Genomic DNA, 15,189 nt, shown 5'->3' on the forward strand with positions numbered 1-15,189 from the left:
CCATGCTAGGTAATATCTGGTCTATGGAGATTACAGCATGGAGCAGCAAATAGATCCTGATTCCTGCATACGACATGAAAGTACAGCACAACAATGTCAAATAGCTCGTTGTAAACATGTACGATGTGTAGGACTCGCGTACTGGACCTTATCCTAGCCAATGAGAGCTTGACCAGTAGATAGAGAAAAAGCTAAAGTTCACAATGTACTAAATGGTAAAAATATTTTAGAGTAATATGCATCTTAAACAAATTCAGTTTGGATAAATTCTAACCTATGGCCATTGTTGGCTGTTTTAAAGAAGCAAGAGCCTAAAGATTGGTCCTCATTCCTTCCAAAGATATATTCCTTCCAGTCTGACGCCAATGCGATCAATGAGATCAATGGTAGCAGCAGCTTTCTTTCTCGTTTTCTTTCTCAAATTTGCAGCAGCTGGAGCCGCGCGCTCTCCCTGGGCGCTGGGAGGCATCAAACAAGTCCCAACGATCTTCCAGTTTGGAGATTCCCTCTCCGACGCTGGCAACTCCCTCATCGCATTCCCACATACTTACAAGCGCCTCAACACGTCGCCCTATGGCGAGACCTTCTTCCATCATCCCGCGGGGAGAGAGAGTGACGGGCGCCTCATTGTCGATTTCTTGGGTGAGAGCTCGAATCTATTTTATCCTGGGAAACAGTGTCTCGATTTTCTTTGCCGCGATCTTTGTCTGATTCTTTGATTCTTGGGTTATAGCTGAAGGCTATGGATTGCCGCTGCTGGATCCATACTTGCTGCTGTCCAAGGGGAGGAATTGGCGCCATGGCGTGAATTTTGCGGCGGGAGGAGCCTCGGCGCTACCCCTTCGATTCTATGACCAACACAACATATCGCTCGCGGGATCACGGCACACATTCCCGCTCGATATCCAGCTCCGGTGGTTCCAGGATTTCAAGAATGTGTCAATGCTGCGCTCCAACCAAGGTACTCGATCCATCAATCCATTTCGCAAGCGAGAAATTTCACTCTTTTCACTCCAGGGGGAAGAACACACCCTTCTCTGCATGATTTCTCCCAGGCCCTGTACATCGTGGGCGAGATCGGTGGAAACGACTATGGATTCATGAAGAAGAGTGGCCTGGATTACCCCCAAATGATGGAATTCGTCCCGTTCGTCGTACAGGCCATCCGGGATCTCATCCAGGCAAGGATGAACTTTCCCAATTCTCTGCTTTTGTCAGTTTACTCTCGCGCATTGATGGATCTCTCGATCTCACACTAAATCTCTCCACATGGTGGGCAGAATCTCTACAACTTGGGCGCGCGCAAGTTCCTGGTGACCAACATCCCGCGCCAGGGATGCAATCCCAGCTTCCTCGTCTCCCGCCGTCCCAGCGATCGCTTGGACGAGCTCGGCTGCATCGCGGATTTCAACGCGCTCAATGCCCACCACAATTCGCTACTTCGAGAGGCAGTGGACGATCTCCGCGTCAGCCTAGCCGGAGCGTCGATCGCGCACGCGGATTTCTACAGCGCGATTGAACCGATCTTGCGAAATCCTCAATCATACGGTAAACTTCCACTCTGTTTCTACCTTTTTCACCTGGCTAAACCGAGAGTTTACACGCAGGATTTACGGAGCCTCGTACGGTATGCTGTGGTACGCCCTGGCTAACGCAGGTCGTTGATTGCGTGGACGGTGGGATGATCAACGGCATCCTGACGAAGGGCCAGACGTGCGCCGACCCGTCAGTTCACATATACTGGAATGGAGTTCACTTCACGGAACACTTATATCATATTGTCGCAAACGCCTTTCTCACGGGACAATATGTTGATTTAGTCGCAAACCAAAAGCTTGACCAGTAGATAGATAGATACAAAGCCAAGAGATTAAAGAAACTTGCGGGATCTATACTGCTGGGAAGTTCTTTTGAAAACCAAACATGTCATTGGACTCACGGAAGTGAAGATCTGGAGAATATATGACACACAGGACTATAGGCATTATGCTAAAACTCATTTTAAAAAATAGAATAGTGGAAAAATAAATATTAAAACTATTTTAAGAATACAATGTAGAATCTGCTAAAATTTGAAAGTATATACATTACTATCAAAATCTGCTCCATCTTTTATAAATAATTGTCTCATTATTATCAATTTCAACTATTAAAAATTATAAAAAGCTTCAGACCAATGGGAATATGCTAATGAATTTTTATTATTATTTTGAGCTGAATAATTAAATATATTAATTTAAAAGGTTAAGAAGTATTATTATATATAAATAGATAGCTTTAAATAGTTGTGTCTACAAGATAGATAATTATAGTGTAATACAGACATTACAAGTATTAATACTATAATAGTGCATTTATTTTTAGTTTGCTTGAGCAGGATTGAGATGGTAGTGGATATACCTAAAATATGCTTGGATATTCTAGGATATTCTACCATCTAAAGGTTGTTATTCATTTCGATTAATCTTGTATTTATAATTTATAAACATGTTTATAATTTATAAATTTTCTTAAACCCTTTATTCTACCATTTAATGATTGATATATAATAAGATTAATCTTATGTTTATAAATTACAAACATCATTATAATTAGAAACTTTATTTGATCAATTGGAATAACACTACTATTAAGCAAACCAAGCATTGCTACATACAACACATAGCAAAGTATTTAATAACTTTTTATATTTCATTAATGTGAAATTTAAAAACATTGGAGAAACATAATTTCTGTAAAATTATTTCTATTTTTAGTAAAATAAAAATGTATATATATTCAAATTAAATAATTATCTATTTAGATACATATAAAGCTACTAGAGTTAATATTTTAACAACTATACATACTAATAAAAAATAACAAAAAACTTTTAATTATTAGTAAGAAAATATTTATTTACCTTTTATGTGTATACAATATTATAATTATTATTTAGGATTAATATATAGCTTTTTATTGTAATAATTACTTCACATATAAACTTGTAATTTTTGCATAATGTTTTACATATATATTAATTTCTTATATTTTCAAAATATCAATAATATAGAACTCATTAATTAAAATATATTTTTTATTATTTATTTTTAAAAGTAGATAAAAATTTTATTAAAATTATTGCATGAAAATTTTACATGATTTTAGTTCACTTTCCAGTGATATTTATTTTTGTTTAAAAGGTTTATCTTTTTTCACAATGATATTTAATATATTAATCTAAATATTATTAAAGTTTATATATTACAAGTGGTTAATTTCATTATCTTAGTATTTAATGCTAAATTTTTACCTCATTTGTGTTATTATTTTAATTTTATTTTTCTAAATTTAGAAAAAAAATTTAAAAAAATTCAATTCAATGTTCTTTTAAAATCACACATTTTTTAATAGATGGGTCAAATGTACAACTATATAATTACATTGTTAACTTTGTAAAAAATCCTTCCATGTTATAAATGTTATTTGTATTAACATTCACGTATAAATCAAGAATTTTTTTTTCAAATATAAAGTTTATACTTTTTCAATTAAGGAAGATTTCTCAATAATTACATAATTTTTATTTATATTTTTTTTTTTTTTTGCATTATATAACAATTGGATAGTTGTATGCAAGTGATTAAAATTTTAAAATTTTATTAAAATCAACAAAGTTTTGGCAAAAAAATTTAAATTCTACAACTATTTTATTCTGAAAATAGATGTGAATATAATAAATTAGTTCATAAATAAATTTATATAAAAAATTCTTACATAGTTTTAAGTTATTTTTTAATCACTTTGATGTAGTTTCAGTCTAGCCTAATGATCACAAACAAACCTTCCTAGTTAACTCTCCTTTTTTTTTGTTAAAAATTCTTTAACTTTTTTTTATAACTAACTATGGGTTTAATGGTTTGGCAATGGAGAATGATAGTCATGCTAAACGTTATATGACAAATTGACATTTATCCCTCTCTAGAAATTGTAAATGGGTGACCTTGAGTATGAAGTTGAGACAATTCTCTTGTTAGCTTATATCCAAAAAAAAATTTGAAAAAGAATCTCCAAAAAGCTTTCACTGCCAAAAAGAATATACTGGACTGATCAGTCTAATTAAAGCTTGTTCAATTTTCTGTTGGCTGTTTTAACAAAGCCACTAGTCACAGAATATTCATTGCTCACACTGTCCCTGGCTCCCATTGCATTCCCACATACTTACAAGCGCCTCTATGGCGAGACCTTCTTCCATCATCCCACAGGGAGAGACAGGACGCCATGATCTTTGTGTCTCATTCTTCTGTGATTCTACATAGCGGAGGGCTATGGATTGCCGCTGCTAGATCCATTCTTACGTTACCCTGTGGCGAACACAGGTCGTTGATTGCGTGGACGGTGATGATCAACGGCATCATGACGAAGGGCCACTGGAATGGAGTCCACTTCACGGAACACTTCTATCATATTGTCGCAAACGTCTTTCTCACGGGACAATATGTTGATCTAGTCGCAGACCCAGTAGGTAGATAGAAATCAGCCACCTTTCAATACAAAGCCATGGACTTTGCTAAATCCTACGGTCACAATTCAAATGGTTTTAGGGCTTATGGTGGTCTAGAATGACCGATTTGGCGGTAGGGCTAGCGGTGGAGGTGGAATCCAGCAGGGTTGGGACGAAGGACAGAGTTTTTGATTCTCCTAGCGACAGAGCCAAGGCGAAATTCGCAGCGCTGCTTCGTCAATGCAAAAGCCTGGCGGAGGTATGCGCAATTCACGATGAAACTGCTCGAGAGGGGCGAGATCGCGGGACTTTTGTGGGGAACATCCTTGTCCAAATGTATGGGAAGTACTGTGATCTTGAGAATGCGCGTGAGGTGTTTCAGAGGATCAACTGGAAGAACGTTTTTTCATGGACTATGATCATTGCTGCGTATGCCCAAAACGGGCATCCGCGGGAGGCGATGCAAATGTACCGCGAGATGTGCCAGCGCGGGATGAGGGCGGACAAGGTCGCGTTCCTCGGGATCCTTGGCGCGAGCGGACAATTGGGCGATCTCGCGCAGGCGATTGCGATCCGCGATGCCGTCACTGCCACCGGGCTCGACTCCGACGTTGTCATTGCCAATGCGGTGATCGACATGCTGGGCAAGTGCCGCAGCGCCGAGCTTGCCAGAGAGTACTTCGATTCGATCGAGTGGAAGGACGTGATCTCCTGGAACTCGATGATGGGCGCCTATATCCAGCTCGGCCAGCCGGATCGAGCGCTCGAGCTCTACGATCAGATGGCTCTCAAACCAGACGATGCTACGTTTGTGGCGGCATTGGGAGCCTGCGCGCTGCTCGAGCTCCTCGATAGAGGGAGGGCGGTGTACGAGCGGGCTGTACGGCACGGATACGGCTCGCATTTGCTGGTGGCCACCGCGGCCGTCAACATGTACGGCAAGTGCGGGCGCTGTGCTGAGGAGGGACGTACGGCATTTGATGCCATTGGGCCGGACAAAGATACCATTTGCTGGACAAACATGATCTCCGCATATGCCCAGTACGGGCATCCGCGGGAGGCCATGCATTTGCTGTGGAGAATGGAGCAGGAAGGGTTTAAGCCAAACCTTGCCACCTTTGTTGCCCTAGTTGAGGCGTGTTCTCAGCTTGGAGCCCTTGAGATAGGAGGGATGATCTACGCGCGTGTCGTTGCGAGCCGGCTTGATTCAGATCCAATCCTCGGGACAGGAATCCTACACATGTATGCAAAGTTTGGGAACGTAGCGGAGGCTGCGAATGTTTTCGAGAAGCTCAGTCTCAATGGAGACATTATAACCTGGAATTGCATGCTCATGGCTCACGCGCAACACGGATCCGGCATGGAAGTGTTGAGGCTGTACCAGGAAATGGTGGTGCAGGGTTTGCAGCCTAGCGATATCACCTTTGTGGCCATCTTGTGTGCTTGCAGCCACCTCGGGGCGTGGGAGAAGGGGCACGAACACTTTCGTTTCATGAAATGGGACTTCGGGATAGATCCCACCGCAGAGCACTTTGGCTGCGTGGTTGATCTTTTGGGAAGATCCGGGAGAGTGAAAGATGCCGAGAGTTTGATCGAGAGCATGCCCGTGTACCCGGGAAGCGTTGTGTGGAAGGTCTTGCTCAGCGCTTGCAAACTCCATGGCAATGTGGAGCTCGCCGCAAAGGCTGGCGCTCTCGCGTCGGAGCTGGAACCCTACGATCACTGCACGTATGTCATGCTCTCAAACGTTTTCTCCGCGAGGGAAGCAAGTCTAAACACGTAAAAACTGTATTTTTACGATCCGTAATAGAGGATATTCTTTTCCCTCTTTCTTGCCCCCAATGTCGCTCTTCTTGCTGCTCGCGGTGATCTTGTGCGCGATCCAATTCCATCTCGGGGTTCTATGCGATCACCGGGTTGTGTTCCAATTTGGCGATTCCCTCTCCGACGCGGGCAATTCACTCCTCGCGTTCCCGGGCCTGAATGGATCAGGAATCTTGGGCCTCCCCCCTTACGGCGAGACCTTCTTCAAGAGGGCGACTGGAAGAGTGACGGACGGGCGACTTATCATCGATTTTCTAGGTGAGTGATTGATTGATTCACGTCGTTCTCTCGAGAGGGAAATGCGTGATCGATTCGACTTTTCTGTGCAGCGAGTGGAATGGGTGTCCCTTTTCTGGACCCATACCTCGACAAGGCCAGTGCGAACTTTGTCTATGGCGCCAACTTCGCTACGGTTGGAGCCACAGCTTTGAGCATCAGGGATTTCTACCGCAAGCGCAACATCATGCCTCGCAGGCCCACATTCTCGTTTGACACACAGCTACAGTGGTTCCATAGCTTCCAGGAGCAAGCACTTATGAATGGATCGAGTGGTACGTAGTCTTTGTTTCTTGTCTAGGTAGTATCATACTGTTTTGATCTCGCGCAGCCTATTCTGTTCCAAATCTTCGCCAGTTTCGTGAAGCTCTGTATGTCATCGGTGAGATTGGGGGCAACGATTACGCAATGCTCCACGGAAGTGGGGTCGATTTCTTAGACATAATCAAGTTCTTTGTCCCTCGAGTGGTCCACGAGATTGAAGAAACGATCCGGGTAAATTAAGAATGATCGAAGTTTACAGTATGTTGACAGGAAGATTTTCTTACGAACAGGAGCTGTATCAAGCGGGAGCGCGGAATTTCCTGGTGATCAATGTTCCAATCCAGGGATGTAACGTTCGCTCCCTTGCTACTGCTGATTGGAGCAAGGAGGAAATGGACGAGTTGGGCTGTCTTGCACGATTCAACGAGGTTGGCTATCGTCATAAATTCCTCCTCGAGAGAATGGTACGCAAGTTGCGTGACGAGTTGCCCGGCTCGGCTTTCGCGACCGGGGACTTCCTCGGGATCACCAAGAAAATCTTTGAAAACTACAAACACTATGGTCCGATCATTCATCCTTATCCAAAGCTTTTCGATCCGGATGAGGTTCTAAGTCTGCTCCAACTTTTGTGGCAGGATTCACGCACAGATTCGAGGCTTGCTGTGGGATTTATAACGCTACCACCACTGTCGACTGTGGAGAGAGCGTTTTCGTGAATGGAGCTCGCATCCAGGGCCCAACTTGTGATGACCCATCGCAGTATATCTTCTGGAACGACAATCACTTCACGGAACACTTCTACGAGATTGTGGCAAACGCGTTTCTATCGGGAGAGTTTCTGGATCCTCCAATCTTCCCGAAATTATCGCAAACCATATGACATCAAAATGTATATAAGCATCTATCAAAAGTTTCGTACGAAAGTACCGTACTTGCTTTTGGGCTCTGTTTCTTAGGGTTTATCGAAAAGCCCTAGGGCGAGCGCGCTAGGGTTCCGCGATGGTGCGGCTTGGAGCGGAGCTCATCTCGCGGGCGCCGCAGTACCTGAATGCCGTCAAGGACCGCGAGATCGATCTGCGAGGTACTCTCACACCGATCTTTGTATGGAAAGCGCTCACATTTTCTTTCTTCTGTGGCTGTAGGAAACAAAATCGCTGCTATTGAGAACCTTGGAGTCACTGCGGTACGTAATGCGCGTCTCTTCTAGTCTCTGATTTCTCGTTTTTTTCTATTCTTCTTAGGATCAATATGACAGTATAGACCTCTCAGATAATGAGATCGTCAAGCTGGATGGATTCCCAGAGCTGCGACGCTTGTCCACACTTCTCATTAGCAACAACAGAATTTCTCGCATCAGTTCCAGCCTTGGAGGTAAGTTGCAAAGAACAGCTCTTAGAAAGCTCTTAGGAATTTTTTTTCAATCCTTTCATTCAGGAGGACTCAGCCAGTGATGTGTTTTACACCTGACAATGGCTGATCATGTACATGATTCCACTACTTGACTGAGGCTGTCGACATGCTATTCTCGCATTGCATTGTTTCTTCTTTCGTAGTTTTCTTCTTGTATTTGCTCTAACGAGTGGTTTCCTTCTACTTGCAGAGTTTCTTCCAAAACTTCACACTCTCGTCTTGACTAACAACAGGCTCAGCAATCTCGCAGAACTGGATCCCCTGGCATCGCTCGTAAAGCTCCACACTCTCTCGCTCCTGGAGAACGTCGTGACCAAGCTACCCGAGTATCGGCTCTACGTCATCCACAAGCTTCCAAACCTGCGGTTGCTGGACTTTAGCAAGGTGAAGGCCAAGGAAAAGATCGCCGCCAAGGCAAGGTTTGCGTCGCAAGAAGCCGAAGAAAATGCCAAGAAAGGTGGAGCGGAGCAAACTTTCGTTCCCGGCGAGGTTCCCGCTGCTGTTGAGCCCGCCTCGGACGCAAAGCACCAGCATCTAAGCCGGACGGCTCTCAAGGTAAAAAACAAATCACTCTTTCAGTCTTTCTTATCGTTTTCTTTGTTTTTGTATAGGCTGCTATTCAAAACGCTCAAACGCTGGCAGAAGTTGCGAGGCTCGAGAGGGTATGTTCCAAAGTCTTTGAATTTCTCATGGAGATTGGCTCAGCAAACTCTTCTCTCTTTTTTTTTCGTGTTTACAGGCGCTTGCGACTGGGCAATACAATGGATCTGGAGACGCAATGGAAGAGGTAAGAAAGCGAGAGTTTTTCTCTTCCATATTTCTTTTCCTGGATGAAAGTTTCAAGCTTGATTGTGTTGGTGTTCACAGGGATGAGAGCTCCATCCAAGCAATCCAAGCGAACCTTAAGTACCAACATGGTAATTCTTCTTCCTATAATTTTTTTTGCTTCGTAGAGAGTAGCTTATGTAACTTCCAAAGATTTTTCTTTGTTGTAACAGAATGAAAGCAAACGTTCTTCTATAAACCCTAAACCCCGATGTAGGTAATGGCTATGGCGGTCTCGCTCGCGCTCGCGCTTCCGGGGCAGAGGAGCGTCACAGCGCTATGGAATCCGGTGAGCACAGCGAGGCAGCATTGTGTGGGCAGGGCGATCGTGGCTTTGGCGTCGCCTAGGCGGAGCAAGGGAAGTGGGAGCAGCAAGAGCAAGGTTTGTTTCATTCTTTCTCTTGGACGAGGATAGAGATATGGGCTGATTGCTAGACTCCAGGCAGGTTTCAAGGATCGACAGCAGCAGCAGCCTCGCCGGCAGCAAAGAATTCGAGTGGAAGAACTTGAAGATGATGATTTTGACGATGAGGAGGATGAAGCGGGTCTGGAGGCACTGTTCGCTCAGCTGGAGAAGGATTTGGAGGCCGAGCGAGCGGGAAAGAAGGTGGAGGTGGAGACGATCACTGAGGAACAGATGGTTGCTCTGGAACAGGAGCTGATGGGTGGTGGTGGCAGTCGGGGCGCAAAGAAAAACGCAAAGAAAAAGAAGAACAAGGATCGAGAAGAAGAGGAGAAAGACGTTTCGAGGGATGAAAGAGAAGATGAGGAGGAGGAGGAAGAACAAGAACAAGAAATCAGCGGTGGTGGATCTGGTCTGGCGAAGTTTATTGAAGAGGCACAGCGATTGGAAAGCGAAATGGTGGCGAAGCGAGTTGTCAAGCTCGAGAAATGGCAACTTCGAAAGCTAAGAGATGCTTTGGACGTTGAAAAGAGCCAGCTCAAGGTATGTGCATGGCTTCTCTCTTTCTCTTTCTATTCACTGGTTCTCTCTTTTCTTTTTCCAGGTGAAGGCCCTGGCTGGAGAAACTGGCCTCGACCGCAGGGATGTTCTTACCTTTCTACGCGATCCTCCACCGGAGCTCATCGAACTGATTGACTCGATATCCGACAAGGAATCGGACGAGGAAGAAGACAAGCCCGAAGATCAAACAGGCACTCAAGAACAAGATAGCGAAGCTGGCAAAGAGGAAAACGACTCTCCTCGTGTGGAAAGGATAGGCTTGCCGGGTGATACTCAAGGAACAGGTCCAAAGGCTTGGTACGGGAAGAAGAGAATCCGGAAAGAACACTTGGAAACTTTTGAGAAGGTGTTCCAACGTACGAAGAGGCCGACTGTGAGTTTTCGATCAAATCTTTCGGTGTTTTTTCTAACTAAACTCGTGGTTTTCGAGCAGGGTGCTTTGATCCAAAACATCGTTGAGCTGACTCACGTCCCAAGGAAACGCGTTTTGGATTGGTTTGAGAATCGGAGGCAAGAACACGCAGCCAGGTTAGTGCGCTATAGTCGAATGTTCTTTCTTGGAGTGTTTTTTTTTTTCAATCCACCTTTGTTCCAGGAAGGAAGAAAACAGGCACTTGGCAAGGAAATGAATCAATTGTAGACATCGCACTTTCAAGGTTCGATTCGATAGAGACATTGCCAAAAGGATGTTAAGTTGCGTGTCATGTTCTTAGGTGTCCAGTTCCGATCAAACTCCACCAAGCGTTGGGATTGTGTAGCGACGAGCAAATCGCGTCGACAACTGGAGAAGAGAGTGATGTGCCTTTTTTATTTTCTTCTTCTCTTTGTTTTTCTCCTTTCGTGAACAAACAGGAGGAAAGATTGGGGGCTTCTTATCTCAGCCGAGCTGCGTCGCTATCCGTGCTTGCCAATGATATCGACAAGTTGTCCCAATTAACAATGCAAAATTTCTGTCATGCTTGGCTCTTCCTTTGCAATTATTGGTGGAATACTGGCAGGAGCTATATAAGAGCAGTGCTTTTGCATTATAATCACTCTAAGACTATAAGACGTTGAGACTAAGATGTTACACCGAGATGACATCGACAGAATTGCCAGGGCACCATGCGTGCGGCTTTCGCTGAATTAGCTGGCTAGTCGCAAAAGTTTGGGTCCTCCAACTTTCGTTTCTCATATCTCAATCGCAGCAAAGGTGACAAAGGTTTTCACGTGAATTTTCTTTTGGTAGAAAAAAACACACACAAAAGAAAACAATGGAACTCTCAGATATATAGATCGATCCAGCAACAAGCAGAGCGTTAGGCGATGGAGCTTGTGTAACCACAACAAAAGGCAAACGTATAGTCCATAAATTTCACAGGGTTAACGACACCAAACTTCTCTCCAGCTGGTTTACGACTGGCCACAAGAACGATTGTCCACTACACACGCTCGGCGCTATAAATTTGGGATCTCTCGACAAAGAGAGAGTGACACATAGTACTACTAATCTTGTCTGGTAACTTTCTTGCGCGTCAAGTGGTACTTCCATACATCGCAAAGAACAAGATCGAAGAATTTCTTCTCCGAGGAGCGAGTATCTTATAGTTTTTGCTGGCATGGGAACTAGCAGCGCACAAAATTCGATGCTCCAGTCTCGCCTAGCTTTAGCTGCTCTTCTTCTTCTTCTTCTTGTCCAGAGCACTTACAGCGCGTTTGAATTGACACCGGACGTTCCACCGATCCAACACCACCATCGCAAGGCCGGGGACGGGCAACTTTGGGTGGGAATTACGATCGTTTCCAGCGCTTTGGCCTCGGCAACTGGAGGCGGTGAGTGGAAGGATCGATGAAAAGTTCTTTCAAGTTTTCCAAGAATCTCTCGTGAAATTCGGTGGAATTGTGATGCAGTATGCTTGGATGGGAGTGCTCCTGCCTATCATCTCCTCAAAGGCTCTGGAAGTGGCGCGAACAGCTGGCATTTACATCTAGAGGTGTGCTTCCTCTGTTTTTCATTATCTCGATCTCGAGAAATTGGACCAGCCATGCCATGGATTCTAACACAAATTCTTGGATCGTCGTCTTCCAGGGTGGAGCTTGGTGCGAATCGATCGAGAAGTGCGTCGAGAGGGCATCTACGAATCTGGGAAGCTCCAGCAAGATGGAGACCTCAATCCCTTTCACGGGCCTTCTCAATAACAATTACAACGTCAACCCAGGTGAGATCATCATCGTCTTTCTCTAATTGTTTTTGATACGTGGTCGAATCATAGACTTCTATAACTGGAATCACGTCTACGTAAGATACTGCGATGGATCATCGTTCAACAGTGACGTAGCAAATCCTTACAAGACTTCTTCTGGTCAGGTAATCTATCGTAATGTCACAAAACTTAATGTTTTTCTTAAGAAAAATCTTTCCAGACGCTGTATTTCAGAGGAAGAAAAGCTTTTAAAGCGATCATAGATGATCTCAAGTCTCAAGGTCTTGGCAATGCAGACCAGGTAAAAGTCCCCAGTAACACGAAATAAATTACAAGAGTTTGTGATTTTTACAGGCATTTCTCACTGGATGCTCGGCCGGAGGACTGTCAACGATTCACCGTTGCAATGACTTTCAGTACTATCTCCCTGGGATCAAAGTCAAGTGCTTGAGCGATGGTGGCTTCTTTCTCAACGCGTGAGTCATCGAAAGTCAGAGTTCCGTTGACCCACATTCTTTTGTTTTTATTTTCAGGCCGGATACCAGCGGCAACTATGCACTGTATAGTTTTTATAATGGAGTTGTCAACACACATAGCTTGAAAGATACACTGCCTAGCTCTTGCATCTCATCAAAAGATGCAACCCAGGTATTTTCATAAACAATCTTGCTGAAGTTAGTGTATTTCCATCGAGAATCTTCCAGTGCTTTTTTCCACAAAACATGCAAAACTACGTTGGACCGCCCTTGTTCTTCGTCAACGGTGCCTACGACTTTTGGCAGGCAAGAGTTCTTCACTTGGTACTATTGTTGTTTCTTATATCCTATTGTCGCAGCTAGAGAATGTCAAGAGATTGTCGAGAGATCAATACAGCTCCTGTGTAGATCACTCGGCGTGCCCAAACGTAAATGTTCTGCAAGGGTTCAGGCAAAGCATGCTCGACGCGCTCTCCATCTCGCGCTCCCGGGGATCGTCGGGGATGTTCATCGATTCCTGCTTCAGTCACTGCCAAGTTCAAGGGGATGACAAGTGGAACAATCCCAAAGTCAATGGCCTGGTATGGAAAAACTTCTTGTAGATTGTTTCAAACCTCATCGTGATCTTGTTTGACTGGACAGTCAACTGCAAAAACTGTGGGTGATTGGTACTTTGGCCGTTCGTCGTCGTCCATACACATCGACTGTGCATACCCTTGCAATCCAACTTGTGTCACAAGGCTCGATTGAAAGAAAGAAACTGCAAAAGAAATAAGCTCCTCTTACAAACCCCAAGAGAAAAGAGATAACATATCGAAAGCTTTATTCATGGATGTATAAATGAAAAGTGATACTTCCTCTTATTCTTCACGACAACACTATAACGTTCCCATAAATCTATCCGATACTTGCAATGTTGAGGAGGCTGCTAATGAGATTCAAGACATTCTCCGCGGGCACAGCAATCCCAGATCCCAAAACATTCACCGAGAGGATGTCGCCACCAGATCCATTCCCGGAGCTACCATTAGGATCTTGCTGCAAATTCGCGGTCAGGGAACTCGTCTTTTGCATGAATTCTCCCACGGTATAGTTGTATGGCTCCACGCGAGCCTCCCTTTCCGAGTATAGAACAGTGCGCATGGACGCATCCTGGCTCGCCAAAGCCGGAAGAATCCCAGCAACAAGCTGCCAAATTCCAATACCATTAGTTACAAAGCTCGCCAACTTTCTCGTAAACTTTCAGAATGATAACTTACCGAGACTGCTCTGGAGCTCTCGAGATTTGGAAGCATGTCTGTTGCCACTGATGCTGCCAAGCCCGGGCCGAGCGACTGAACACCCAACAGCAGTTTCGTGGGATCGTCATCGATGCTGAAGTCGGGCCGCAGGCTGCCATTGAAAGCCCTGTTCACTGCCGTGGAGAGCACTTCATTGGTCACGTTTAGATCTTGAGGCCTCTGGATGGCCCGGTCCTGGAGCACACTAAGCATGGAACTGAAAGAGCGTTTGATCAATACACTTTGCAATATGGATTGATTGATAATTAAAATGTTACCTGACTTGGGCGATTGAGATTGCACTGAACTCGCTCAACATCTGTGGAATCATCTGCTGATCTCCTGAAACTTGCTGAAACACAACTTTCTGGGAGACCGAAGCTGGCTGCACAACTGAAGACGGTCTCGCCCTTGCGTTTCCGAGGCTGGCTCTGAGAAAGATGTCGTTGAGCACGAACTGCACAGCCAGGAGATTATTAAGATTCCGAACATCGCGATCCGTCAGCTTGTCGCCCTTGTGATCGTCCTCGTCGTCGCCGTCCTTTGGTGGATTCTTGGAAGACTTCGGTGGAAACTTTGGGGATTTGGGACGACTCTTTGGCTTGCAAGACCTGCAATCATCCTTGCAGTGCTTGCAATCGTGCTTGCAGTCATCCTTACAATCGTCCTTGCAATCATCCTTGCAGGGCTTGCAATCGTCCTGATCATCTCGATCTTTGACACCCTTCTTGCGATCATCGTCTTTCCAATCCTTGCCTTTGTCACAGGACTTGCAAGGCTTGCAAGGAGGAGGAGCTGGGATGCAGCCCAGCGGACACTTTGGCGGTGGCGGGGGGCAGGGTGGCGGCGGCGGTGGTGGACATGGTGGCGGTGGACACTTCGAATCATCATCTTTGTCACCCTTCTTGTCACCCAGAGTGTGGACGCGTTCCAGCGAGAATGTGGAGAAGATGGAGAGGAAGAAGAACGCGATCAAAGAATGTGTGACGAGCGCCATAGCTAGCTGCTATCGTACCTAGTAACCGAGCAAGGGCTTGTTTATATATGGAAACGCTTGAGAATCAACGCGACTGTGCATGAAGAACACGTCTACCTTTGACAAAGATGGAGAAATCTCCTTTCTAATTCTAATTGGTGAGCTCTTCGAATATTCTACTATTATCCAATCTTTCTTTCTAAAAGAATGCGAGGTATTTTCCAAAGA

The 15,189-nt window shown here is 44.7% G+C and overlaps 7 protein-coding genes across 7 annotated transcripts; 6 read left to right on the top strand and 1 right to left on the bottom strand.

Moving 5' to 3' along the window:
* Positions 1-212: 212 nt before the first annotated feature.
* LOC112349632 (GDSL esterase/lipase At3g48460-like) lies at positions 213-2,007 on the top strand. The gene is made up of 5 exons (XM_024684377.1): positions 213-642; positions 734-961; positions 1,018-1,181; positions 1,281-1,548; positions 1,608-2,007. Exons 1-5 carry the CDS (start codon positions 366-368, stop codon positions 1,844-1,846), a joined length of 1,176 nt encoding a protein of 391 aa, XP_024540145.1. The 5' UTR covers positions 213-365; the 3' UTR covers positions 1,847-2,007.
* A 2,253-nt stretch (positions 2,008-4,260) lies between these two features.
* On the top strand, positions 4,261-6,266 carry LOC9660387 (pentatricopeptide repeat-containing protein At1g11290, chloroplastic). Its single transcript, XM_002979155.2, has 2 exons — positions 4,261-4,500; positions 4,584-6,266. Exons 1-2 carry the CDS (start codon positions 4,261-4,263, stop codon positions 6,264-6,266), a joined length of 1,923 nt encoding a protein of 640 aa, XP_002979201.2.
* On the top strand, positions 6,254-7,929 carry LOC9660388 (GDSL esterase/lipase At3g48460). Its single transcript, XM_002979156.2, has 5 exons — positions 6,254-6,565; positions 6,637-6,858; positions 6,915-7,078; positions 7,138-7,408; positions 7,483-7,929. Exons 1-5 carry the CDS (start codon positions 6,325-6,327, stop codon positions 7,725-7,727), a joined length of 1,143 nt encoding a protein of 380 aa, XP_002979202.1. The 5' UTR covers positions 6,254-6,324; the 3' UTR covers positions 7,728-7,929.
* On the top strand, positions 7,791-8,369 carry LOC9660389 (U2 small nuclear ribonucleoprotein A'). Its single transcript, XM_024684380.1, has 4 exons — positions 7,791-7,928; positions 7,990-8,030; positions 8,089-8,218; positions 8,282-8,369. Exons 1-4 carry the CDS (start codon positions 7,847-7,849, stop codon positions 8,296-8,298), a joined length of 270 nt encoding a protein of 89 aa, XP_024540148.1. The 5' UTR covers positions 7,791-7,846; the 3' UTR covers positions 8,299-8,369.
* A 432-nt stretch (positions 8,370-8,801) lies between these two features.
* On the top strand, positions 8,802-11,013 carry LOC112349631 (protein OVEREXPRESSOR OF CATIONIC PEROXIDASE 3-like). The gene is made up of 10 exons (XM_024684376.1): positions 8,802-8,812; positions 8,869-8,919; positions 8,997-9,044; positions 9,125-9,174; positions 9,300-9,464; positions 9,525-10,028; positions 10,090-10,419; positions 10,480-10,574; positions 10,642-10,702; positions 10,760-11,013. The coding sequence occupies exons 4-9, from the start codon at positions 9,127-9,129 to the stop codon at positions 10,673-10,675; spliced, it is 1,176 nt and encodes a 391-aa protein (XP_024540144.1). The 5' UTR covers positions 8,802-8,812; positions 8,869-8,919; positions 8,997-9,044; positions 9,125-9,126; the 3' UTR covers positions 10,676-10,702; positions 10,760-11,013.
* Positions 11,014-11,219: 206 nt separating this feature from the next.
* On the top strand, positions 11,220-13,575 carry LOC9660390 (pectin acetylesterase 8). The gene is made up of 11 exons (XM_002979158.2): positions 11,220-11,384; positions 11,434-11,858; positions 11,937-12,019; positions 12,115-12,244; positions 12,299-12,393; positions 12,450-12,530; positions 12,584-12,705; positions 12,763-12,877; positions 12,934-13,011; positions 13,065-13,286; positions 13,348-13,575. Exons 2-11 carry the CDS (start codon positions 11,645-11,647, stop codon positions 13,453-13,455), a joined length of 1,248 nt encoding a protein of 415 aa, XP_002979204.1. The 5' UTR covers positions 11,220-11,384; positions 11,434-11,644; the 3' UTR covers positions 13,456-13,575.
* LOC9660391 lies at positions 13,505-14,982 on the bottom strand. Its single transcript, XM_024684191.1, has 3 exons — positions 14,264-14,982; positions 13,965-14,202; positions 13,505-13,893 (listed from the first exon to the last, which is right to left on the bottom strand). Exons 1-3 carry the CDS (start codon positions 14,980-14,982, stop codon positions 13,603-13,605), a joined length of 1,248 nt encoding a protein of 415 aa, XP_024539959.1. The 3' UTR covers positions 13,505-13,602.
* Positions 14,983-15,189: the final 207 nt, after the last annotated feature.

Source organism: Selaginella moellendorffii, unplaced genomic scaffold (assembly GCF_000143415.4).
Source record: "Selaginella moellendorffii unplaced genomic scaffold, v1.0 SELMOscaffold_40, whole genome shotgun sequence".
Classification (NCBI taxonomy): Eukaryota; Viridiplantae; Streptophyta; class Lycopodiopsida; order Selaginellales; family Selaginellaceae; genus Selaginella; species Selaginella moellendorffii.

Excerpts from the sequence above, each read along its gene's own strand:
- LOC112349632 (XM_024684377.1), top strand. The coding sequence starts at position 366 with ATGCGATCAATGAGATCAATGGTAGCAGCAGCTTTCTTTCTCGTTTTC. Across the intron at positions 643-733 it reads CCTCATTGTCGATTTCTTGG|CTGAAGGCTATGGATTGCCG; the intron begins GTGAGAGCTCGA and ends CTTGGGTTATAG. Across the intron at positions 1,549-1,607 it reads GCGAAATCCTCAATCATACG|GATTTACGGAGCCTCGTACG; the intron begins GTAAACTTCCAC and ends GTTTACACGCAG.
- LOC9660387 (XM_002979155.2), top strand. The coding sequence starts at position 4,261 with ATGATCTTTGTGTCTCATTCTTCTGTGATTCTACATAGCGGAGGGCTA. Across the intron at positions 4,501-4,583 it reads TTGATCTAGTCGCAGACCCA|GGCTTATGGTGGTCTAGAAT; the intron begins GTAGGTAGATAG and ends AAATGGTTTTAG.
- LOC9660388 (XM_002979156.2), top strand. The coding sequence starts at position 6,325 with ATGTCGCTCTTCTTGCTGCTCGCGGTGATCTTGTGCGCGATCCAATTC. Across the intron at positions 6,859-6,914 it reads ACTTATGAATGGATCGAGTG|CCTATTCTGTTCCAAATCTT; the intron begins GTACGTAGTCTT and ends GATCTCGCGCAG. Across the intron at positions 7,409-7,482 it reads TGAAAACTACAAACACTATG|GATTCACGCACAGATTCGAG; the intron begins GTCCGATCATTC and ends CTTTTGTGGCAG.
- LOC9660389 (XM_024684380.1), top strand. The coding sequence starts at position 7,847 with ATGGTGCGGCTTGGAGCGGAGCTCATCTCGCGGGCGCCGCAGTACCTG. Across the intron at positions 7,929-7,989 it reads CCGCGAGATCGATCTGCGAG|GAAACAAAATCGCTGCTATT; the intron begins GTACTCTCACAC and ends CTGTGGCTGTAG. Across the intron at positions 8,031-8,088 it reads AGAACCTTGGAGTCACTGCG|GATCAATATGACAGTATAGA; the intron begins GTACGTAATGCG and ends TATTCTTCTTAG.
- LOC112349631 (XM_024684376.1), top strand. The coding sequence starts at position 9,127 with ATGAGAGCTCCATCCAAGCAATCCAAGCGAACCTTAAGTACCAACATG. Across the intron at positions 9,175-9,299 it reads GAACCTTAAGTACCAACATG|GTAATGGCTATGGCGGTCTC; the intron begins GTAATTCTTCTT and ends ACCCCGATGTAG. Across the intron at positions 10,420-10,479 it reads AACGTACGAAGAGGCCGACT|GGTGCTTTGATCCAAAACAT; the intron begins GTGAGTTTTCGA and ends GTTTTCGAGCAG.
- LOC9660390 (XM_002979158.2), top strand. The coding sequence starts at position 11,645 with ATGGGAACTAGCAGCGCACAAAATTCGATGCTCCAGTCTCGCCTAGCT. Across the intron at positions 12,394-12,449 it reads ACAAGACTTCTTCTGGTCAG|ACGCTGTATTTCAGAGGAAG; the intron begins GTAATCTATCGT and ends AAATCTTTCCAG. Across the intron at positions 12,878-12,933 it reads CATCAAAAGATGCAACCCAG|TGCTTTTTTCCACAAAACAT; the intron begins GTATTTTCATAA and ends AGAATCTTCCAG.
- LOC9660391 (XM_024684191.1), bottom strand. The coding sequence starts at position 14,982 with ATGGCGCTCGTCACACATTCTTTGATCGCGTTCTTCTTCCTCTCCATC. Across the intron at positions 14,203-14,263 it reads ATCTCAATCGCCCAAGTCAG|TTCCATGCTTAGTGTGCTCC; the intron begins GTAACATTTTAA and ends ACGCTCTTTCAG. Across the intron at positions 13,894-13,964 it reads AGAGCTCCAGAGCAGTCTCG|CTTGTTGCTGGGATTCTTCC; the intron begins GTAAGTTATCAT and ends GGAATTTGGCAG.